Source organism: Erpetoichthys calabaricus, chromosome 8, assembly GCF_900747795.2.
Source record: "Erpetoichthys calabaricus chromosome 8, fErpCal1.3, whole genome shotgun sequence".
Lineage (NCBI taxonomy): Eukaryota > Metazoa > Chordata > Cladistia > Polypteriformes > Polypteridae > Erpetoichthys > Erpetoichthys calabaricus.
The window spans coordinates 168241080-168266972 of record NC_041401.2 but is presented as its reverse complement, the minus strand read 5'-3'; the positions used below and the strand labels follow the sequence as shown (position 1 = coordinate 168266972).

Sequence of the window (25893 nt, the reverse complement as noted above, 5' to 3'; positions counted from 1 at the left end):
TAGACTGTTGATTTTAGCTATGACTGGTGATTTTGCTGGTGATATTGCCGTTATTGGTGATTCAGCCTAACCCCATTTTGAAACTTATCTGGTCTTTTCTCTGGAGGCCTGAGCTGCTTGTGGTCTCAACTACAATTTGGACTGGTAGGATATTCACTTGGTTTATGTTTGTTTGGTCTTTGCTGTCGCTCACTATCCAACCTGTGACAGGTCTGCTCCAGTATTCAGCTGCTCAGCTTCTTCGATTGCATCTCCACCAGTCTGTGCCTCTGCTGTCTGTGCCTCATTTCGACCCTGATGTCATATTTCTCCCTTGTCGGAGATACGTTCATCATGGGTCCTGATGGAGATTCCGAATGGACACCTCGAAAGGAATTAACTCCTTCTGGTCTAAATTTCGGCACCCTCCACGCAACACAGATAGGAATGCTAACCACAGTGTGTTGGCTAGCCTAGCTTGGGCAGCTACCACCACTGCCAAATGCGACAGCACCATTGTCAATTTCGGTCTACTGAACATCCGCTCACTCACGAGCAAGGGGCATCTCATCCAGGATCTCCTCATTGATCGTAAGTTTGACTTTCTCTGTTTAACTGAGACATGGCAGCAACCTCAAGACTTTTCTCATCTTAATGAATCCACCCCACCAGGGTTTGTTTACATTTGTCAACCCCGTGCCTTTGGTCAGGGAGGAGGCATCTCGATAATTTATCGCGAGAAGTGGAAAGTCCTGCCGTTGTCTGCTCCTGCTGTTAGCTCTTTTGAATCCACTATGTGTCAATTGTCTGGGCCTATTCCTACCATCATTGCAACTGTCTACCACCCCCCTAAATCAAACACTGATTTTTTGAATGACCTTGCTACCTTTCTTACTCATTTATCTACAATTACTTCAAACATAATTCTGTTGATGGATTTTAATATACATATGGACAATATCAATATCCCTCTCACTAGAGACTTTTTATCCTGCCTTGAGCGCTTTGGATACCAGCAGTATACTGATGTTCCCACACATTGTAAAGGACATATCTTGGACTTGATCTGCTGCTCTGGTGTTGTCCCTGTCAATCTTACAGCAGATAAACTCACTATAATTGATCATTTTCTCCTTTCATTTAGTACTAAACTTACTGTTTCTATTACTACGCTCCCCCGTCTCATATCTTTCGTAATATTAAGAATATTAACTTGGATTTTCTTTCTTCTAGAATTTATTCCCACATAGACTTTTATAATGTATCCACTCTTGAAGAACTGGTCTCATATTATAACACTGGGTTCAATGATATTCTTAATTCTCTCGCTCTGTTAAAAACCATATCTGTTTCCTTTTCTTTTTCTGCCCCCTGGTTTATGCCTGAACTTCGGATTCTGAAAGCCAAAGACAGGCAACTTGATTGATTATATAAAAAAACTGGACTCATTGTTCACAAAGAGATGCATAAAAATCATGTATTTTATTATAAGGACTGCATAGCTCAAACAAATCCAACTATTACACTCAGTTAACTTCTTGTAATAAAGGCAACACCAAGTCTTTGTTTTCATTACTGAATAATGTTACACAACCTCCAGACTCTTTACCATTTCACCTTTACTCAAGTGCTTTTTGTAATTCTCTTATGTCCTTTTTTAATGAGAAAATCCAGAGGATACATCAGCACCTCGGTCCAGATTCTCTCTGTATTTCTTCTGAACTACACTTACCTATTCACTCATTGTCCTCTTTCCAGCTTCCCACTTTCTCAGAAATCTCAGATCTCATCCGCAAATCTAAGCCATCTACTTGTCAGCTGGATCCACTTCCCACAGTTCTGGTCAAAGCCTGCCTCCCCTCTCTGGTCCCTCTTATTTCTGCTATAATTCACTCTTCTCTCAATACTGGTACTGTTCCTTCTTCTTTTAAAACTGCCGCAATAACCCAAATACTGAAAAAACCTGGTGCCGATCCTACTAACTTCAATAATTGACTCCTCACTAGTGCCTTACAAAGCTTAAGCATAATGCCCTTTGACTTTACACATCATGCTATATAACCTAACATTCCATTAGCTTTCTTAATGGCTTCTGTACACTGTCTTGATTTAGTTAGTGATGATTCCACTATGGCTCCTAGATCCTTATCAAAAGGGATACTTTAAAGTTTCTGTCCTCCAGTATTGTGTTCATCTAACATTTGTACTTTCAATGTGTAATACCTTACATTTACTTTCATTAAATTTCATCTGCCCTTGAATGGCATCAATTTCAAGATGAACTAAATTCTGATAAGGTTTCTCACACCATAACCCTTTGCTTCCTGTATTTTGCCCAGTTTTGCACCCATCTACACACCAAATGACTTAAATACACACCTTTCATGCAGAACCTTCGCAAAAGCATTCTGAAAAGCAAGATAAATAGTATCAAATGCACCTCTCTGGTTGTATACTTTTGTTGTTTCCTCACAGAATTCCAGAATATTAGTAAAACATGACCACTCTCATCTGAACCCAGGTTGACTGTTCACTAACACTCCTGTTCTTTCCATGTGATGCTGAACTTTTTCCTTAATAACTGCTTCCATAAATTTATTGGTGAGGTACATTAAGCTTACTGGCCCATGATTACTTGGATGTCCCTTTTTATATAAAGGAATGGAGGTGTAAACGCTTATAAAGTAGTTATATTGTCAAGTGTACCGAGTACAGTGAAACTCTTACTTGCACGTCTGACCAACATATAACACGTTGCCACTATCCAGCACCATGAAAAATAAGAAAAGCCTTAAAAGGTACAATACTGCACTTGATGACTGCCAGGCCCAAATGGAGACAAAAGGAAATGTAAGTTTGAATTTTGTATTCATGAGTGAAGTGAGTGAATCATTTATTAGGGGAACCAGGTTTAGGGGCATGAAAAGCACTTGAGTGGAGTTACCCCTGAAAGACCAGAAGCTGTCATATCAACCTAGAAACCTTCTGGACTTCAAAGCTTATCCTGGACCCATTTAGGTAGTACAAGGTTCTGCAAAAGGTTGTATTGCTACCACCTAGTGGTCGGAATTTTTTTTTTAGCATACTGGTAATTGTTCCCATATGGGCTTTTTTGTTTTAAGTACTGTATATGTATGGATCTCCATTGAACTCTTTACGCCATTAACACTTTTAGTTTCTGTAACCTCTTGAGTGATGGAGCTCATTGTGAAGAAGTGAAGAAAAGAATTGGAAAAAAAGAATGTCACCTTTTGTATTTATTGTAGCCAAACTCTCAAAATAAAAGCTGAAAAGTACATCTGAAAAATGTGAATTTAGCACAAAACGCCTCCTAAAAAAACATTAAGAGTAATACATTGGACATTAAAATTCCCTTCTGAATTCACTTTAAGCAGTCCAGGATATCAAAGAGCCATTATCTATTCCCTGTCGGAACACAAGCAAGGCAGGAAGCAGATCTGGGCAGGATACTGGTACAGGGCACAATCATAATCCCTACTTTTGAGCCAATTTAGAGCTAGTAATCAAGTAAAACCTGCAATTCTTTAGGTTGAAGAAGGACATCGGAACACTTGGAGATTACCAAACACACATGAGGAACTTCATTCAGTCTGTGAAGAGACCTAGGTCCTTAACCGTTGCACCGTCATGTGTTCACTTCCTCTAAAATGCCCGCACTTAGCACGATAAGAGTGTACTTACATAGCATCTTGTTGATTTGTCGTCTTCTGCCAGTCTCCAAATGGATTTTCCAGCTGGTTTTGGAGCTGCAGTTCTTTCCAAGTTTGCCAACAGGAAACTTTCTCTCTCTGTTAAGACGACAACTTATCATCAAGTACAGGACACTTATTATGGTCATGGGAATGAAGTAGAAAAAGACTGTTGTGACTTGAATCACCAGGTTGTAGATCCACCTTGGCTTTAATAGGCTGCACGTAGCCGAATCCTCGATCTTCTTGAATGAAGGAAGGTATACATAATAAATTCCATGAAGAGAGGTGTTGGGAATAGCACAGATCAAAGCTATAATCCAGACCATAGAGATGACTTTTCTGGCATGAGTGTTGGTCATGACATACTTGGTCTTTAGAGGATGGACCACTGCAATGTATCTCTCCACACTGAGGGCGGTGACATTCAGAACTGAGGCAAAGCAGACTGTCTCAAAGAGAAAGGTTTTAAAATAGCAGCCTCCTTCTCCAAATGGGAATGGGTAGTTTTGCCACATCTCATAGATCTCTAAGGGCATCCCAAAAAGTAGCACCAGAAGGTCAGACACAGCCAAACTGAATAAATACAAATTGGTTGGAGTTCTCATTTTTTTATGTTTTCCTATAACAGCACAGGTGAGAAGGTTTCCTGACACTCCTGTCACAAAGATGACAAGGTAGATCAAAGAAATGGGTAAGAAGAAGGAGGATCTTTTGGGGCCTAGAATTTTGAAGAGAAGTTCCTCGATAAAAAAGAATTCCTGGGAATCTGTAGCATTGAGAGTTTTATTGAGATGTGTGCTATTGCAGGACATGCTGAGAAACTCAGAACAATTCAGAAACGTGTCTCCCAAAGTAGCTTGAGCCATTGTATCCATATCAGCTGCACTGGCAAAAATAAAATAGCAACAAGAGGCATCAAGTGGGACTGAGTGCACTACAAGACGCTTCCGTCCGAGTTGGCAGAACATCTCAGGCGGAGAAGAACCACAGTAGGTGGATGCCTCCAGTTTGGACAGATTACTGATGTTTCTGACTTCCAGATTGGTATAGACATCAGCACAAATTTCACTGTGATGATTTTTCAGGTTCAGTTTTTGCCTGTAAAAAAATTCCAAATGAGTTAGTGCTGTAAATATGAAAAATGAAAAAAGAAAAAAAATGTAAAAGATTGAAGATGCCATAGCAAAGGTGGCAGTGAAAGGGAAGATGGTTGTATTTTAGGGAGCAGATGATATGTTTGTACTGCATGCCAATCATTTCCTGTAAGGCTTAGCTTTTGGGGTAGCATGTCTTTGCACCATGTGTACATCTGATTATAAGGAGACATTGTGACCAGCATTCCCCTGTGTAAGTGCTTTATGATTCTTCGGATGCAGGAAGATGTGAATTGAGGTGAACATCAAGCCTCCTGGTTTAATACCTTGTGGGAGCTCTGAAACCTGATGTTGAAATGTTATGGGCATACAAATGAACCAAAGAAATTTAAAGAGTATCACATGGCCTCCCATGGATATTTACTGATATGTGTTATACTTAGAGGATATTTATTTACTTTTGAATTTTCACTCGACTGAGATGGTTCCACTGACTTTTGTTGACCAGTTACAACTTGCTAGACCTACCAACATATCATAAGTCCTGATCCTGCTAGATCTCTCTTCTGACATCCTTCTTGCCACCCACTCTGACATTGGCATCTCTGGGACTGCTCTAAGATGGTCTGTTCTACATTGTGTCCTGGCGAGGAGAGTTGTCAAAGGCACATCAGACATGCACGGAGTTCCCTTAATGATCAGTGCTGAGCCCCCTACTTTTTTCACTGTACACGACCTTGCTGGTCTCCATCATTCAATCCCATCTCTTACCAGTGCCATGCCAATGACAAACAGTTTTAGCTGTCATTCCCTCTGGAGGACAGCAAATTATCAGCTGGAGTCTCTGCTTATCTAACTGATATCTCAATCTGAATGAAGGACCACCATCTACAACTCAACCTGGCAAAAAAAGAGCTTCTTGTGATCCCAGCCAGCCAGTCTGATCATCTCCGCATCTCTGTACAGCTTAGTTCACTGTCACTAACACCTGCTAGGTCAGTACACAACCTTGGGGTGGTGATTGATGAGCAGCTATCTTTTTCTGACAACATTTCTGGTGTTTCTTGTTGATGCAGGTTAGCCCTGTACAACATCTGTATGATCAGACCTTATCTGACAGAATATGCAGCATATCTTCTGGTCCAAGCTTCAGTCTTGTCTGGACTACTGGAACTTGTTCCTGGCAAGAGTACCCATATGTGACATCAAGCCACTTCAGTGGCCCGCCTTGTATTTAACCAGCCAAGACTGGCACATGTCACTCCTCTCATCAGGTCGCTGCTCCCTGTAGCAGCACACATTAAGTTCAATGCTTGCTTACAGAGTAGTCAGTGGGTCAGCACCTGTGTACAGTATATGGAGACACTAGTGAGGTGCTATGCTCCTTCTCACCCACTCAGGTCTGCCAGTGAAGAGCATCTGGTGAAGTCCCCTCTGAGTGGTATCACGTTTCAACCCAGACTCTTTTCCTTTGCAGTTCCTAGTTAGTGGAATGGACTACCTACCTCCATCCAAACTACTGACTACCTCAATATATTAGGAAGTGACTCTGTTCTGTGAATATCTGTCGAATTGAAAAGAGAAAAATAAAAACTTTGCTCTGCAATATTTTATATTGTGGGTTAATTTGTTGTTATAGTTTAATTGCGTTATTTATTGTAATCTATGATTGTAAATTATCATTATTATTATTATTACATCTTTTCAACTTTTGTTTCCTGTCTTACTACACTTGGGCAGAGTGGTGACCCTGAGGCTAGGGATCTGAACTGGCAATCGGAACGTTGCCCGTTCAAATCCCATAAACGCCAGAAGTGACTCTACTCCATTGGGCCCTTGAGCAATGCCCAGCAAACCTGCAATTGCTTCATCCTGGGTATGACGTTAACCTGCATCCAGCCCTGCAAGCACGTCCTCCAACTTACAGGGAAAACTTGAGGGTTGGTGTCAGGATAGGCACTCCAGCCACCATTAAAAACCTCACACTGTTCCAGTGTGGTGTTGAGGTGTCACCCGTTGCACTCGGGTCCCAATCCAGGTGGGTGTGGCAACGTACTGCAGTCAGAGCATGCTCCAACCTCTCTCTCTCTTACTACACTCGCTGAACAAACAGGCCCTAGCCTAATGTTACTTGATTATGTTTACCTCTTTAGTCTGCCAAGCAAATAGATGTATAATGTAAATGTCTCATTTTATACATATTTCATTTTTCTACCTTATTGTTGATTTAAGACAAATTTGTTTTTATTATAAATTTTGTCCTTCAGGTTACTCTAAAATGAATGTTTGAAACCTTGTGACTCCGCAGTTGCCCCTGATGACATGGCGGCTGTTGCGTATACTGTAAATGCTGACATTTTACCCTGATGCTAAGCCTTGGTGGATAAAAATCAAAACACTCCTTGTGTTCTTGGTAGTTTAGTACAAAACAACTAAAAGAAGTTGTGAAGTTTGCTTTGTTTTTTTTTTCAACTTTCAGGTTTTCCTGCCTGTTCTTTCTGATTCTCTCCTTTTCACTTGGTGCTTGGTTTTCAACTTTTTGGTAACAGCCCCAGCCTGCCTGATGGTGTGTTTTCATTGCATGGTCCTTTTCCTTTTACAATTATTTAAATACCAGTAACAGCTGTACGATAACATACAGTGAATACGTTCGACTTGAGCATTCCTAGTTTTCATTCCCCTTCTTTTTATATTAAGCATTCGTTTGCTCAGAGTTTGATGCGCTTGCTGCTTCCTGAGCAGCTCTTCTTTTCTCCATCCTAGTGACCCGCTTCTTCTCTTCTTCTGTCAGCACCTTTTCACATTAAAACTGACTAAGTCAGTATTTGTCTTGCAATTACTTAGTACGTTTTCCTTAATTTTCCACTTAAGCTGGCACTTAAATTTTCAATCTGCCTCAAGAATGATTTAAGATTTGAAGAGGTAGGGGAAGTGACGGTGAAGGTGGTATGGATGAGAACTGTGCCGCACCGAGAGCTGATTCTACAATAAAACAAAATAAAAATAAAAACAGGAATAACCTTGGAGGTCAATCATCACCCCAGAAACGGATAGTAGACTTCACGTAGTATATGTGTACCAAATTTCAGGTCAATAGGTCCAACTGTGTGCAAGCTACAAGTGATTTAAAATCCTGGACAGACAAACGGACAGCCACGGTAGCATATTAGAAGATATAAGAAGATTCTACCATACACCAAACAACATCTTTTATTGCAGTGCATTATAGGACTGGTTAGACCTTGTGTGTTTATGTGTAAACCTGTCATGATCTGGCTAACTTTATTAATTTTTTTCTTCTTTAATTTCCCTTTTTAATGTTTAGTAGGGGTTTTAACATTTGGGAAATTTAATATTTGTTAGTAGTTTTCACTTTCAGTTTCATTTTAACTTTGTTTAATAAGGACATAAAGCATTTGTTAAACGAAAGGATACCATTCAGTTCATCAAGCTCATTTGTTTAACTAATAACTAATTTATCCCAATATCTCATCTAGAGACTTCTTAAAGGTTTTCAAGGTTTCAGCTTCATCTGCATATCTCTGTAGTTAGTTCCAGATTTCTATATTAATATTTTATATGTATGTTCCACATGTATGCGCCACCATTTTGTTGTTAATTGCTAGTGTGGTTGTGACTGCAGGATGACTGGTAGTTATAACCTGATACTGTATGTCATTAGGCCAACAGCCAAAGTTCACCGTTGCATACTTCTGGATTTTTTAAGATTGCAGGTTACAAAATTTTGCATGAGTGTTTCTGAGTTTAAAGTTTAGGGTTATGCTTTGGTGCCCTGCCTTCATTCAGTTTCATTAAGAACTTTTCCTTCGGTCTAATGGTTACAAATTCTGACAGTTCCCCTGGCAATTTTGATTTAACTTTTCCTCCCTCTTATGATCAATGTTTTAATTATTAATTACTTGTGGACTCCCTTGGATTTACTGTATATAGGAAAAGTATATATCTCCTTTGGGTTTTGAGTCTCAAGGACTCAAAACATAACATTAGTTTTTTGGATTATTATGATTTGAAAAAGGAGAAAATATTACCAACATACCATGACACCATCTTTGTTCTGCTATTGACACCACTATTTCAGAGCTAAGCGTTTGTTGTTTCCCTGGTCCTTTCTTCTCACAATTCCCTGGAGCTCTTAACTTGTGTGACATCATCGAACCAACCACATATAAGACATCACATGCATTTCCAGAGTATTTGATGGATAAACCCCTGATTTGCACACAAACTACAACTTCTAATTATTGTCTTTCGGATGTATTGAATTTTAGCTTTGGCTTTAGGCTTTCAATTAACAGACTGGTTTGACTTTTTCCTTTACCCTTGGCTTACTGTTGACTGTGTTTATTTTCTGGTTCTTATCATTAAATTTATTCTGTTTTTGCGCCCGGCCAGTAAGGTCCCTTAGCACAGTTTTGCTTCTCTCATCTATTTGTCATTAACAAGTAATTCTTCTTTGCCATTTTCCTTTTAAAGGCCCTCAAAATGTTGTAATTTCTCTTTCAAAATGTATGATCAAATGCTGTTTAATCCATCCTGACATGACTAGGATTGATAAACTATTAGGGCATTTTACACCCTGAGCTAATCAGTATGAGAGGGTGTACCTGTAAATGCCTGACAAGTCACCGGACTGAAAATATCTGTTGGTGTTTTAAATTAGCCTGCATCCTATCAGATGTCTTGTAAACAACTTTCTAATGTTTATTTATGGCTGACCTAAACTGGAGAACTTTTTGTACCTGTTCTGAAGCTCACCAATGAATAAACTACAGTATACAATGCTTGCAACCTGAATCATGCCTGAAACAAGACGCCCTACTTGTCTGAGAAGATGCAGGAAGACTTTAAAAGCCAAATGTATTAGGTCTGCCTCTGTTTGTCCTTCTGGGCGACAGCCATTTATCCTATTCATCCTTCCTTCTGTGCCATGTTCTTAAACAGTAATCTCATGCTGGCACCATTGCAAGGTTAAACTAACTTTCTTCTTCCGCAGGAATCGCAAATGACCCTCAGCACATAAAGCAGTGATCCTCAAACTCAGTCCTGGTAACCTGATGTGGCTGTAAGCTTTTGTACTAATTAATAACCCTTATTCATTTGTTTTTCTTCTTTTCTTTTATTCAGCATTCAAGAAGGCACAGCAGTGTGACTTTTACATTTCAAAGACATTTAGATGTACTTGTAGTTTTGCTGTGACTTTGAACGTTTAACTCTGTTTTGTTGCTTTTGTATTAATTTGCCTTGTCCTGTGTAGCTTTCTCTCTTAATTGTAACCTAATATTGACAATTAACAATGGCCAGAGCACATAACACTGATTTCTGAAAGGCCGGAGCTACTTTAGCAAGAGACCAGCTAACATGATCATTAGCAAATAATGGATTAAATAACTTGGAAAGGTAGAATGAAAATCATGATAATGGTGAAAATCTTGAAAACATTGCTAAAAAACACTAAATTATCCCCATGAATATATGTAGATGCTTGGTACAATCTAATAAAAATTGATCAAGCCTAGTAAGATAACAGCCTGCTTAATTAGGCTAGGATGCTGATTTAAAATAGGATGGAGCATGAGAAGCACTGGTGTAAAGTTTACAGGTATACCAGGGAGTATTGCTAACACTTTTGCAATATTTTATTAATTTATTTATTCATACTCACTATTTGGATGAATGGCATGCAGTAACAGTCTTGCACTAAACACCATTCTTCCTAAGTTGTTTGATCCCTTTCCTGACATCTTCTAAATCTCAGCTCCCATGTAACAGTGGGGACTTACAATGCATCATTTTGGATCTGGCTGTAATACCTTTGCAAGCATTATTTCATTTATTTTCTCTGTAACAACATAACAAAACAAAAATAAATAAACAAGAAGACAAACAGAATATAGAACATCAAAATAAACAACAGTATTATGTAAAAATGTGTAATATCAAGTGCAAAAAGTATGACATGAGAGCAGCATCATTAACCTCCACATTATAATGCTCTGCAGCAGCCTTTACAGAGGCTCTCTTTCTCTTTTTAAAATTTATTTAGAATTATGGGTTTAATGCAATTTATGTAAATGTTATATGGGTTGGAGACGGTGGCACTGACCAAAAAACAAGAGACAGAGCTGGAGGTGGCAGAGTTAAAGATGCTAAGATTAGCATTGGCTGTGACCAGGATGGACAGGATTAGAAATTAGGACATTAGAGGGTCAGCTCAAGTTAGACAGTTGGGAGACAAAGTCAGAGAGGCAAGATTGAGTTGGTTTGGACATGTGCAGAGGAGAGATACTGGGTATATTGGGAGAAGGATGCTAAGGATAGAGCTGCCAGGTAAGAGGAAAAGATGAAGGCCTAAGAGAAGGTTTATGGATGTGGTGAGAGAAGACAAGCAAGTGATGGGTATGAATGAGCAGAATGAAGAGGAAAGAAAGATATGGAAGAAGATGATCCACTGTGGCAACCCCTAATGGGAGCAGCCGAAAGAAGAAAATGAAGATGAGCTTAATGTAATTAATTAATGTTATTAATTAGTAATGTTAAGATTTGGTCTCTGGTTTGTTACCATACATTTTTTAATGAATTTTTAAAATAAACTGAAGAGATGCTGCTATAAATGCAGACCCGTGCACCGACCCACCTCAACTGCCTCTGAGACAAGCTGTGAACTTCAGAAATTAGCGAAAAAAATCCTGTGGCAGCCTACTTCTATAACATCTGAGGAATATAAAAGAGTCTAAAAAATGTAAAGTGGGATGTAAAGTATTAAAAATTCCCATATTTACTTGGTGATCACCACCACCAAATGAGCTCCGTTAAACCCTGTCAGAATAACTGCTTGTCCGAAAATGAAACTGGGCAAAAGGGCAAATATCCAGAGTAAAGGTAAAAGTTACAGGCTCGTCTGGAGTTGGAAGAGGTGAAGATCCAAGTAAGGTGGAAAGGATTCAGAACTGGGCTGACTTCATATAATGAGACATGTTCAATTGTTTTTATGTAAGTTGTTTGAACTGTTATATCTCAAAGTGAGATATGGTACTGTGATATTTGGGCACTGCCCAGAACTGGCTTGTCACCTTATATTTCAGACAATATTTCAATGCTGGATGTATTTCATCAGACTGAGTGGAAAAAGCAGAAGGAGGACTAGAGATTTTTGTGAATGTGCAATGATGAAAAAAGGGGGCAGCACAGTATAATTAAAACTAAATGTGTGATCCAGGCATTGAATTGCGGACTGAATTCGTCCATGTCACTGCCAGGGAAAGTAAGTTACATCATTCTGGCTGACTCGGCAACAGAAATTATTCACTCTGCACCAACGTCTTTTTGATGAATCATTCTTAATGCTGGGGACTTCAAAGGAGAAGTCAAGGCCTTATTGGGCCTGTTCCTTTCGTGAATCCTGCTCTATCCATATATTAATGTCTTTAAATATAAACCTGTGTCAAAACCAAGCAGGTCTGGCATCATTTTACTGCCATGTACAAGCCTGCTATTGACAGTGGCAGCTCCTTTGTTATTTAAAACAAGTTTTTATGTGTATTGTTGATTGTTTTCATCATATTCTTTTTTTTTTTTGGAGCATCTGTGAAATTTTAACTTCCCCTTGTGGACAAATAAAGTATAATCTGTCAATATGATCTTGAGCCAATGTCCCTGTGACACTGAGATCAAAATATTAGCCTGACCTCTAAGTGCCTGGTACAGTCCCTCAAAATCAGGATAAGAAATTACATGGAGTAAATGATTGGAAACGCTTACTGAAGAATACTGTACCCAAGAATGATGTTTTGATATGTTACTTAACCCCTGCACTTTATAGTGATGGGCAAGAAAAAAAAATTAATTTCATGTTTTCATGGAAAAAGGACACAACAAAGTTTCTGATGGGTCTGGACCCAGTGGTGATCAATGTAGGACAACAGCAAACAAAATGAAAACATCCTTGAAATAAATCTTGCATTACTCATGTTGCAAAATCCACGCACCAAGTCATCCAGCTGCATGCTCACAATTGGGTGGAGTGGCTGGCACATTGTTTGCTGTTTTCCACAACTGGTCACTACTGAGTCTTCTTCTGTCAGAAATTTTGTTACGTTCAGTTTCCTTGAAAACGTGTCACAAATGGACATTTGAGGATCACTTTCTGGTTCCTGCTATGGTGTGCAATACCACCCCGGGACAGCAGGGGAAGCGGTTGTCGACCCTTTTGTTTCTGCCACATGAGGACAACTGAACTCCACCCACAGCATCCCAGAGGCCACACCCCTTTTGACTGGGAGGCTATAAAGCCAGGACGCCTTCAGCGAGATGCCTCCGCATGTCAAAACTCCCCGAGACTGACCTGCTCAGACGAGCCCTTTATTCCAAGAGCTTAGTTGGCTAAGGAGGCATCTATATATATAAAATCCCTATGTGCGTCCAGGTGTTCGTGTGTGGGTGTCTTCTGATGAAGTGCGCATGCGCAAGGCAAAGTGCGATGCGCGATATTACTGTCAGAGAAAGTTAGAGGCGTTTTACGGAAATACAAACCAGTATTACTGCGAGAGGAAATTAAAGGTACACAATACAGTGATGTATATTACAGCCACATACAAGCCAGTATTACTGTCAGAGGAGATTAAAGGCATATTACCGACGCACACGCCTGTATTACCGCCAGAGAAAATTAAAGGTATATTACGGACGTACAAGCCAGCGGACGTACAAGACGGTATTCTTCAATAAGGGTGCGCACAGGCATCCTTCAATAAGGGCGCGCACAAAAAGGCGAGCCTCAAAATGGTGGCCTCAATTGGGCGCAGCGAATAAAGGCGCGAGTAAATAAAGATCTGCACAATTGTTGCTCTTCACCTATTCCAGAGCCATTTGAACTAAATTATCTACGAACGCCTTTATTCACCGCGTTCAATTGAGGTCGCCCTTTTGAAGCTCGCCTTTTTGTGCGCGCCCTTATTGAATAGAGCCGTACAAGACAGTATTACTGTCACAGAAAATTAAAGACACACAATACACGGCGGCAGCCCACGAAGAACGGTCAGCTCAGCAAGTAAACATCAACAAAAGAAAGGCTGAAAGAAAGAAAAATACGACCAACAAAAAGAATGAGTTCAAAGTCCCTTGCCATTTAATATAGACTGTTCCTACTAATGTTTATGCACTACTGTTCTAGCGCCCGTTATTGTAACGGGCTAAATGACTAGTATAACATAAAAAGCCTGTTTTCTGGACATAGCATTAAACAGAGTGGGACGGTTATTACACCGACTTTTCTTTGGGACTCCAGTCGTCCTTCCGTTCATCATCATCATGAAATTAAGAAGCTACATGACGTAAGTAGCATAAAAAAATTTCATTTTTAGGTGGAGTATTCTTTTAAAACAACAAAGTTGAGGGTTGTTATAAAGGTTTCAAACATAAGTCAAATTACTGACGAAAGCTAATTTGTTCTCAACATCTGGGGATGCTTTGCCCTACTGGATTTTAATTTAAAAGTGCTACTGCATCATAGTCATTATTAATAAACAATTGTATTTTATTACATCATGCATCTCAGTCTGTCAGCTCCACCATGCTGAATTGCTTTACTTCTGCTTAACTCACCAATCAAAGTTACCAAGTACTTTTCAGGACAGAGCCATGGATTCCCCTGCTTCTGTTCTTACGTTTATTCCCATGATATCTTTAGTGACGGGTCTTTAACAATGTTGAGGCCACTTGTCAATTACAGTTCTCTCAAACTACTGCCTCAATCTGCTGATTGACTTATTATACTCCATTAAATCACTGACTGATGATCAAAGTGCTTTCCATGTCAATTCCTCATTATTTATAGGTAGAATTTAAAGAACCTGAATGCAATTTTTAGTTATTGTTGCAGGTGACTTGTCTGCTACTGAGAGAAACAGACCAAATAAAAATTTGCTGTTGCTTGCTGTTTTCAACTCTTTTCTGATTCTGATTTTTCATTACAGGGTTGCAGTAATTTGGAACATCAGATTCAAGGCACAAAATGACTCTGGAGGGGTCACCAGTCTAAAACTGAGCTCACTCACTCACACATAATCACACACACACAAACACGCACACACACTCAAAAAGGTGTCAACCAATATAATTTGTAAGTTTTTAGGGTCTTAAAGGGAACAGGGGTACCCACAAAATATGCACAAAGGAAACATGAAAAATACACAGAGCAGAAATTAAAGCTTACACGTAAGGTCCCTGTGCTGCATTCTACACTTGGTAACAAATAATACTTTGAACCTGACTCATGTTTATGTCTTAAGGGATTTCATATTGTACTTAACAAAGTCCAAAAGACGTTTTCTTACCGTTAGGATAACTCATTCCTGAGCTAACAGAGAAAGTAGAGTAGAGTAGAGCCTAATCATTGCTATTATCATCATCATCCATCCATCATCCAACATGCTATTTCCTAACTACAGGGTCAATCTCAGCCAACACAGGGCGCAAGGCAGGAAACAAACTCAAGGCAGGGCGCCAGCCCACTGCAGGGCACACACACACACACCCACACACCAAGCACACACTAGGGACAATTTAAATCGCCAATGTACCTAACCTGCATGTTTTTGAACTGTGGATGGCACCCGGAGGAAACCCACACAGACATGGGGAGAACATGCAAACTCCACGCAGGGAGGACCCAGGAAGCGAACCCCGGGTCACCTAACTGCGAGGCAGCAGCGCTACCCACTGCGCCACCGTGCCGCCCTTCATCATCATCATCATCATCATTATCCATCCATCCATCCATTTTCTAACCCGCTGAATCCGAACACAGGGTCACGGGGGTCTGCTGGAGCCAATCCCAGCCAACACAGGGCACAAGGCCGGAAACAATCCCGGGCAGGGTGCCAACCCACCGCAGATCATCATTATTATTATTATTATTTTTATTATTATTATTATTGTTATTATTATTATTATTATTATTATTACACACAGCAGGAGAGTGTTGTGGCCTTACATCTCTGGTGAAATAGATCTTTGTGTGAACGTGTAATGAATGTAATATGGGATGATAGCAGATGGAAACTCTCAAGAATGGTTCATGGAGTAGATCCAGGAGCTTCTCCATGTCTTCTCTCAGTACACAAAGTACATAAAGTACAATATCAGCTCTAAAACCGTTGCTACCATTTAACTGATCAGTTTGCTTCTTCATGTTTTGTCTTCTTCACTGATATGTAAACTGCTGGACTCACTATAGCAGGAGTTGCGATAAGGCTCTCACTGAAAAGAACAACACATGTCAAGTTGAAAGCAGAACAGATTTTACAAATGCAAATTAATAGATGCTGCATGTGGGATGAATCTTAGTTTTGTACTTCTAGAAATCGGTCTTGTAGAGAGGAGTGGTGATATAAACTCCAAAGAATAACGGTGTGCTTGTCAACCTGGTCAGACAGACAACAAGCCTGTGGTTATGATAAATAAACTTTTTATGCCTGAATATTCTTCTCAAAAGACCTCTGTTAAACATGTAAATGTGTGCGGAGAACACTTGATGTGTGTCAAAATGAACATAACCTGTCTTAATGGGAAAAAAACTTTCTGTAAAACCAGATTATACTTTGGCATTCAAAGACATCACTGGGCTATTTGTAAAAGTGAATGCTGTAGAGCCGAACGTGGTGTCATTTGAATTTGTGGATAGAAGTCTTATTGTAGCAAATGCATTTTTGTTTAATGATTTTCTGAATACAGACCCTGTGCTTTGATCCCATTGACTTTGTTTTTTCAGTTCTTTTAGGCTTAGCAAAAGATTCATTTAGATTTTTAGTTAACAGACTTGGCATAACGTTTGACAATGTTTCTTCTTCTGATCCTTTTTCATGTAAATCTGCCTCATTTCTCTTTATCACAGAATACTTTTTAGACCTCCCTAAATGGCTCTTAAACCCCTTAAACTGGGTGGAGTGACTGGTCCAATGATCGACCAAAGCACATCTGTGCCCTTGACTCATCCCCTGCTTCTGATCCACCTAGTCATGTACTTCTCCACGGTCATCTTCACTGTAAACACGTAGTAATTATCTTAGAAGGAAAGGGTTGTAAGTAAACCTTCCCTAAGGTACAAACACAAATATATTCCTTCATTTAAAAGAACTCTGCAACCAAAAATTATATTTTTTTTATGTTGCTTAACCAAAGTGGTATGTAGTGATGGGCGAGAAAAAATTTTATCTCATGATTTCATGGAGAATGAAGATCACAAAATTTCAGCTTGAATGGGTGTCTATGGTGACCAACACAGGACAATAGCAAACAATATCAAAAAGGTCCATGAGGAAATCTTAGGTTCTTCATGTCACTTAATTCACGCACTAAGTCACATGTTTGTTCATAATATCTCAAGCACACATTTTTTTTTACTAAAATTGCTAAACAAACCACTTTCTGGAAAAAAAAACCAAATACTTGTATACAAAAAAGGAGTCCAGTCAAATGTGGATGTGCCCTCCCTGCCCCCTGTTCATTAGTTGGGAATCCTGCTCAGTGACAGATTAGGGATGTCGCATACCAGAATTGTTGTTCATGATATCTTCTTCTTCTTCTCTTTGGCTGCTCCTGTTAGGGGATGCTACAGCAGATCACCTTCTTCCATATCTTTCTGTCCTCTGCATCTTGTTCTATCCACCCCTATCACCTGCATGTCCTCTCTCACCACATACATAAACCTTCTCTTAGGTCTAACTCTTTTCCTCTTGCCTGGCAGCTCTATCTTTAACATCCTTTTCCTAAAATACTCAGCATCTCTCCAAACCAACACTATCTCGCTCACTATCTTTCTGACTTTGTCTCCCAACTGTCCAACCTGACCTGACCCTCTAATGTCCTCATTTCTAATTCTGTCCATTCTCGTCACACCCAAAGCAAATCTTACCATCTTTAACTCCACCACCTCCAGCTCTGTCTCCTGCTTTCTGGTCAGTGCCACCGTCTCCAACCCATATAACATAGCTGGTCTCACTACTGTCCTGTAGTCCTTCCCTTTAACTCTTGCTGATACCCGTCTGTTACAAATCACTCCTGACACTCTTCTCCATCCATTCCACCCTGCCTGCCCTCTCTTTACTAAGAAATTCTAATGCATAATAAATTAAGAGGTAAATGAAAAAACTTTAATATCCATAACACCAGGACTATTCCTGCCTTGTGTTCAGTGCTGCTAGGATAGGCTCTGAACTCCCGGGCTGTGACTCTGAATTAGATTAAGTGGGTTTGAAAATGATATTTTATTTTGTCTCTTGGGTGAGAGAAGTAATCCGCCTAGCTTTGATAATGCAGTTTTAATCCTAGGGAGCTGTGAAAGTCTATAAAGTGATTGTTCAGTGATTAGCATCACTGCAATGCAAAACTAATTGTCTAATGCGTCGGCTGCATTAATCAGTCTCAGTGATGTTTTTTGATCTGTCTTAGAAATGGAAATTGCTGTCGTCTCGCTAATAACTGTTACAAGCTTGGCATAATAACACTAAATAAATCCTCTTCTTCATTCCTAGTAAGATGCCTCAATTACAAAAGGCACTTTCAATGCATTGTATTGTGACGTCTGTCAGTCTTCTCTGCAAACAGGTTGTGCTTTTTGATATCTGCAGTGTTTATTCAAAATTCAGTAATATTTGGTATTTAGAGCCACAATAGAAAAACTTCTGAGATGATTAACAACGTAGAGGTAAGCACTGAGAAACTCATTAAAAAGTTCAGCTGCTATGGAGAACATTCTGACATCAGCTAATGACTACTGGCCAGTGGTGCTTCGTCTCACTTCTTGAAGACCTTTGAGAGGCTGGTCCTCAACTATAACAGTCATCCTGAGAAAGACCACTCTGACACACTGTAGTTTGCCTATTGGACAAAGATTGGAGTGGGAGATGCTATTATCTGTCTGCTTCACGAGGCTGGACAAAGCTGGCAGTGCTGTGAGGGTTGTGTTTTTTCATTAGCCCCCTTTTTATTAAGGTGGAAAATGTAATGGATACAAATCTTGGGCAGAATCTACCACTAAAATATAATGCTGATCTAGACTGACGATAACATTCTAGAAGATCATCAGCACAGAGGAGTCTGCTTTAGTCTGACAGATAAAGGTGAGTCTGATAAATGACTCAAGGGCAGCCGGCTATACTTCCTTAGAAGGCTGGCGTCCTTCAACATCTGCAATAAGATGCTGCAGATGTTCTATCAGACGGTTGTGGTGAGCACCCTCTTCTACGCAGTGGTGTGCTGGGGAGGCAGCATAAAGAAGAGGGACGCCTCACGCCTGGACAAACTGGTGAGGAAGGCAGGCTCTATTGTAGGCATGGAGCTGGACAGCTTGACATCTGTGGCAGAGCGATGGGCGCTGAGTAGGCTCCTGTCAATCATGGAGAATCCACTGCATCCACTAAACAGTATCATCTCCAGACAGAAGAGCAGCTTCAGTGACAGACTGCTGTTAATGTCCTGCTCCACTGACAGACTGAGAAGATCATTCCTTCCCGACACTATGTGACTCTTCAATTCCACCCGGGGATGGGGTAAACGTTAACATTATTCAAAGTTATTATCTGTTTGTATACCTGTATTGTTATCACTGTTTAATTTAATATTTTCTTTATCAGCATGCTGCTGCTGGAGTATGTGAATTTCCCCTTGGGATCTATCTATCTATCTATCTATCTATCTATCTATCTATCTATCTATCTATCTATCTATCTATCTATCTATCTATCTATCTATCTATCTATCTATCTATCTATCTATCTATCTAATCATTATTAAATCATGATTAATCCCTATATTTCACTTGATTAATCACAAGTTTTGTTTGCTTAGTGATGTCCAGTAGTCTTCTCTGACAAACAATGTCTTGGCAGCTCAAACTGTGAAAACTCATCTCTTTTGTATAAATTGTAATTACGGGACACAATGTGTAATTCTGATGCATTCTATTTTTCAATAGTGGCAGGTCATTTTTGAGATTTGGTTATGTTCACGGAAATGTTTCCTGTTATACTTTGTGTATTGTAATTCTGTGTGGATTTTAAAGATTAAATGTTTGTTATTAACAGTGGTGTGTTCGATGCACCAAAGACATTTTACTTCTGTAATATTGACATTCACCAAGCACTCACTTTATAAATAAAAACATTTTTGTCCTTTGTACCATCTCAGAGAGTTTTAAATCGAAAGCAATCATAATAAACTTAGTCATTCTCAATGATCATTAATGGACTAATCTTGATAGCAAGAGGTGTGGAAGAATGCATGGGCTAAATGCCATTAAGGGGAAATCACTGGCTGCATTAACACTTTAACTTTGACAGCACTATAACTAAAGTAAGTCCAGATGTCGTCAATGTTAAATTCAAGAACTCTCAGGCAAACGTTAACTATTGCAGAACCTAACGGACAAACTAAACAAGGAGTCATAGAGAAATGGACCCTCAAAAAGAAAGGTAATTTGAAATCAGAAGGTATGAGGTGTCTCAGACTAATGCCTGGTAGTCTTTGGTGTACGTCAGTAGGAAAGTTTTCGAAGTCAGAAAGGAAAACCATAAAGTAATGGCAGGCGAATGTGTTCATTGTGTTTTGGTCTGAGTCACCACTCAACATCCCAATGCCACAACTCCACTATTGAACATGGTGGTGATTCAGTCTCCCTTGATACCAAGAGTTTTGTGAAATAAGTGGTACAGTTTTGTGCATTATTTCCATTTTAATGTGAGTCTATCTATCTCGGGTTTTACAACTGACACTTTCTTCATCACCTTGTAACGGGGCTACATAATTATAGATATTTAATGTGTGTACTGTGCTGAGTCGCGTCTTTTTTACATCGTCCCATTTACTCCATTGTGTGTTTATGTAAATGTTGTCCCCGGGAAACAAAAGTGGAAGGATGATGCAGGGAGGCAGTGACTCCTATAGTGGCATTTCCTGTTACCACAACAATTGCATCCGGGATATTTTTATTTAAACAAGAGGAGGGAAGTATGAAAAGTGGAGCCAGAGAAGAGCAAGAGGACAGAGGAGATTGAGAGGAGAAAGGAGCCATTTTCGCATTCATTTTACAAATCATCGTTTACATTCATTGCGCAACTTTACCATTTGCTTTTTTCACTGCCCAGAACATCATTATGTCAGCCAGTGCAGAGAAACCCTGGGGTTTGGATTTTGTTCAACCATTGCCAAAAACTCACATGGTGAGATTGTTTTTGAATTACTTTGGGAAGGAGCAAAACTATCATATCAACCAGTATGTCATTTAATTCAGGACTTTAATAACTTTGGACTCAGTTTATTTCATCCATTTCAATGGCAGTTTGTTTTTGATCTGTGTGTTCTGTGTTTTGTGTTCTGTGTTTATTCATTTATTGTTTAGGGGCAAGGGAGGGCTTTGTATTATTTTGATTATATATATTCATGTGGTTGTTATAAATAAGGAATATATACAGTATATAGTTTCTTTCACTGATGTCTTTGGGATAGTGGGGAATTGCGTATATATACTGTATATAAATATATATTTCCCGGGAAAGGTCTGCAGGGAACTTAGAAAGAGCGTTAGTGTATCCCACCACCTCCTAGGCAGATGTGTTACCATTATTCTCCAAGCCCTTCAGCTGTCTCCTATTCACACATGTGTGACAATATATATATATATATATATATATATATATATATATATATATATATATTGTGACAAAGGCACTATATTGGCACCAGACCCAACACAGACTGACACCAGAGGCACACTTATAAAAATAAATAAACTTTTATTTTCTTCGCCCGGGGGCCATGTTTTCGTCGTGTCCCACAGGCACAACACAGTCCCACAAGCTCAAACGCCACAACACAAAATAAATTCTTCTTCTTTCCTCCACTACTCTCTGGTGCTTTGTCTCCCTCATTCCAACTCTGGCTTCCAGAGTAACGACTGCTGGCTTCTTTTATAACACCCCCGGAAGTGCTCCAGGTGCTCATTGACCTACTTCCAGCAGCACTTCCAGGTGTGGCAGAAATCCTACCCAAGAAGGTTTTATATATATATATATGTATATATGGGCGGCACGGTGGCGCAGTGGGCAGCGCTGCTGCCTCACAGTTAGGAGACCCAGGTTCGCTTCCCGGGTCCTCCCTGTGTGGAGTTTGCATGTTCTCCCCGTGTCTGCGTGGGTTTCCTCCGGGCGGTCCGGTTTCCTCCCACAGTCCAAAGACATGCAGGTTAGGTGGACTGGCGATTCTAAATTGGCCCTAGTGTGTGCTTGGTGTGTGGGTGTGTTTGTGTGTGTCCTGTGGTGGGTTGGCACCCTGCCCAGGATTGTTTCTTGCCTTGTGCCCTGTGTTGGCTGGGATTGGCTCCAGCAGACCCCCGTGACACTTTGTTCGGATTCAGCGGGTTGGAAAATGGATGGATGGATATATATATATATATATATATATATATATATATATATATATATATATATATATATATATATATATATATATATATGCTGTATACTGTATACTGTATACTGTATGATATATATATATATACATATATATATATATTATTGAGTGTTTGTCTGCCCTTGTATATGTGTATATGTATTAGTTTTCACATTTCAGCATATCTGCACTTAATTTTATACACTGACTTGTGGGACCTGGGGGGAAAAGACTGCTTGTAAGGGGTACCGCTTGGTATTGTCTTTAGATTCCTCAGTTTAGCCAGGCCACAAGTCTTGGTTGTGTAGTTGTCGGTCTGGGTAAGGGGTTGGCCGTTACAACCTCAATTCTCAAACATATTCATCAGCTTGCTACTGCTTCTGCTGCTTTAATGACAATCAACGACTTTTGCCCATGGCATCCTCATACTGACTGGTAAGCTGAGCATCTCTTTTGCCTCATTATCTAAACCAGTGCTCTTCTGAGAAATGAGAATAAGCAAATGAACAGCTGGCACAGGCTAAAGAGCAGCCAGCAGTGAGATGTTTCCACCTGCCACATGAAAATGACTTAATCTGCATTAGAATAACTGTTGTGAGTTTCAGCATGACGAATATACTACGTTGAATGAGTGTCGCGTAAAGTGATGTGTTCCATCGTTGAATCATGAGCCCGTCTGCCAATACACATGCAGCTGGATGCACATCTCTGGATATGCAGGTCTAGTTACATGCAGGTAACAGATGGCAGACACCTTAGCCTGCGTCAGGGATAACGCACGTAGACACATTTTATATTTAAAGCACTTTGCTGGCCTCCTGCAGACAGAAGCAAATGCTGAAGGAGCTGCCTCATAGAAGGGCTGAACAGGGAGAGAAAGGAGCAGAAAAAACAGACAGCTTGTCTTGACAACTCCCAGCTGGCACATAGCATGAGCCCCGACTATGGCAACCAAAAGTCCTTACTGCTTCACCTGCTTGGGCAGATTAAACTCAAGGCAGTCAGTTCACTAGAGGTCAGGTGAAGCTAGATGACGCCATCTTTAGGTGCGCCTGGTAAGTCGGACTTGAAACTTGAAAGCTGCAAGTTTTGTTTCCTCAGACAGCTACATATTCACTGCCATTGGCAACACAGTGAAATGTTGTGTGTTTAGAGTGTCTGGGGTCAGAGGTCCTATAAATGATAGATGGGTAGCACGGTGGTTGTCGCTGTGCATGGGTTGATATTGTCTCTAGACCTCCATTTTGCTTCCCTTTGAGGATAATCGATCTCAGGCCACCTACCACTGAATGAAAGACCTCATATAAATACCATTTCCATAGCTCTTAGAATCTTGAGTTCAAATCCCAGCCCAGGTGACGTCTTTGTGGAGTTTGCATGTGTCCGTGTCCTTCTCTGGGTACTCTGGATTTCCTCCCAAATCTTCAAAAATGTGTACTGTCACACTGAACTGGATTAAGAAAGTCCAACAATGGATGGAAAGTAAAGAAGAGATAGAAAGTAACCAATCTTTGAATGGAAGCTGCGGAGAGTAAATTAATTGAAGAAGGAAGCAGCTTGGGTTGATATTACCTCTAGACCTCCAACTTTGCATAAAGAATTATTGACCTCAAAATTTAATTCTATAAAGGTTAAAAAGATAAATGATTTTGGTTACAATATCACAGTTAATAGATGAATGATCCAAGCATCTACTGTATTTCTTTGTTCTTAACAGACTTCATTCCAGATTCCCACCTGTTTTGGTGCTAGGAAGTGTTCTTTTCACTTCTTGAGTCTTATTCTGTACAAGAAAAATACTTCAACTGAAAGTGAACTAAACCTTATAGACCCGAAAAAGATGACTATATAAAGTGATAAAGATTTCATGGGCCACACTTTACAGTCTGAATGGTGCTGTTATTCGTTATGAACATCAGTTAATAAAAGCCTTACTAATGGAGGTGAAAAACACAGGCTTCATATGACGTTGTTTAGGCTCCACTTGGATACTGAGAAGGCAAATTTCATAATCATATTTATCCCCCTGCATGTTGTCCAAGTGCACACAATCTGAATATAGTGGGATTGTCTTCCTCAAAGGCACCCATCCTTGAAGACACAGGATATGGGGGATACCGCAGCTTTGAGTCATTAACTGCTAGTCACGAATGGTGTTGTCATGTTGGAGGAAGGCATCCAAAACATTGCCAGCAAGCCAATCTGTCACCTGCCTGCAGATCCTCAAGACCTACTTTGAGCTGAAATCAAGAACTATGGCCTGTAGGCTTCTTTTATGTGTGTGGAATATGTTCACTTGTCATGCAGCATGAGAGGTGAACAGAGAACCCATGTGTAAAATTCATCATCCCTCTTATATAAAGAAACCAAATGTGCCATCTTTTAGTTTGACAAATTTCAGCCAGGGATCATCGCCTGCCTGGGGTTAAAATCCGTGTTTTATGAACTTTTTTTTAATTATTGAATAATTTATTTTTGTTAATGTTTGTTTTGTTTATTACGTGCTTTGTGTACTATGCCTTAGTGATGTCCTATGTGTTTTGTGGGTGGTCCCCAAGAGGCAGGGCTGTCTGCTTATCACCACCAGGAACTACCCTCCAACCTATGAATCCAGAGACTCACCCACAGTTCCTGGCAGTTCATTGTGAACAAGCTCTGGGAGTCTGGTGAGTTCTTGTGCCATTTTCTGTGCTTTCTGTGAATTAACCTGTATCCGGCCATGCAAGCAGGTCCTCCAACTTACAGGGAAAACTTGAGGGTTGGTGGCACTCCAGTCACCGTAAAAAAAAGCCTCACACTGTTCCAGTGTGGTGCTGAGGTGTCACCCATTACACGGCTGTACTCAAGTTCCAATCCAGGTGGTTTGTCGTGCGGTGGGTGCGGCAACATGCTATATGAGCACATGCTCCCAACCTCTCGCTCTCTTTGTGAATTATTGGGATTTTCACCTTCCTGCTTTGTGTTTAACTATGTTTCTGGATCACTGTACTGGCACTTGTTTGGTTTGTTTAGCCTTGTGTTTTGGGCAAATCCATTTCACCTTTGTGCTCATTAGAGCGTCTATGAAATTGGAGTAGTACTTTGTGAAGAATAAATATTTTATTGATGGATGGATGGATAAAGATTCTATGACCTTTTGGTGTGTAGCTGAGAATTTTGTTGGTGACACCACCTCCAATGGGCAAAATTGGAAGTGCTTTTGGAACTTTTGGGACTTAAGTCTCTTAGTTCATAACAACGATGGACAGGTATTGAAAGGCACCATACAGAATGAGACAGATAAACCATGTGGAAAGGTACTATATAACAGAGAAAAAGACAGGCGGACCCCTGCAGCAGGACGAGCAGGTCAGTCAGCAACAGACAACACCCTGTGATGGGCTGCAACCAGTTCAGGTGGGCAAATAGATAAGGCACTACATCAGAAAAATATAAATACATCATACCCTGTATGATAGACTGAGAGATAGAAAAGGAACTATATGATTAGATAGATAGATAGATAGATAGATAGATAGATAGATAGATAGATAGATAGATAGATAGATAGATAGATAGATAGATAGATAGATAGATAGATAGATAGATAGATTCCCAATATCATTACTGACAAGATTAATGAATGTGCCTACTGAATGAATAAT

General features: G+C 40.0%; 1 protein-coding gene across 1 annotated transcript in view; it reads right to left on the bottom strand.

Annotated features, from left to right (window-relative positions):
- Positions 1–25893, bottom strand: part of nmur3 (neuromedin U receptor 3) — a 94376-nt gene that overhangs the window by 21392 nt on the left and 47091 nt on the right. The window contains exon 2 of the mRNA XM_028808280.2: positions 3682–4790. Coding sequence (XP_028664113.2) covers positions 3682–4660 — 979 coding nt within the window. The 5' untranslated portion in view covers positions 4661–4790. The remainder of the gene's footprint in view (positions 1–3681; positions 4791–25893) is intronic.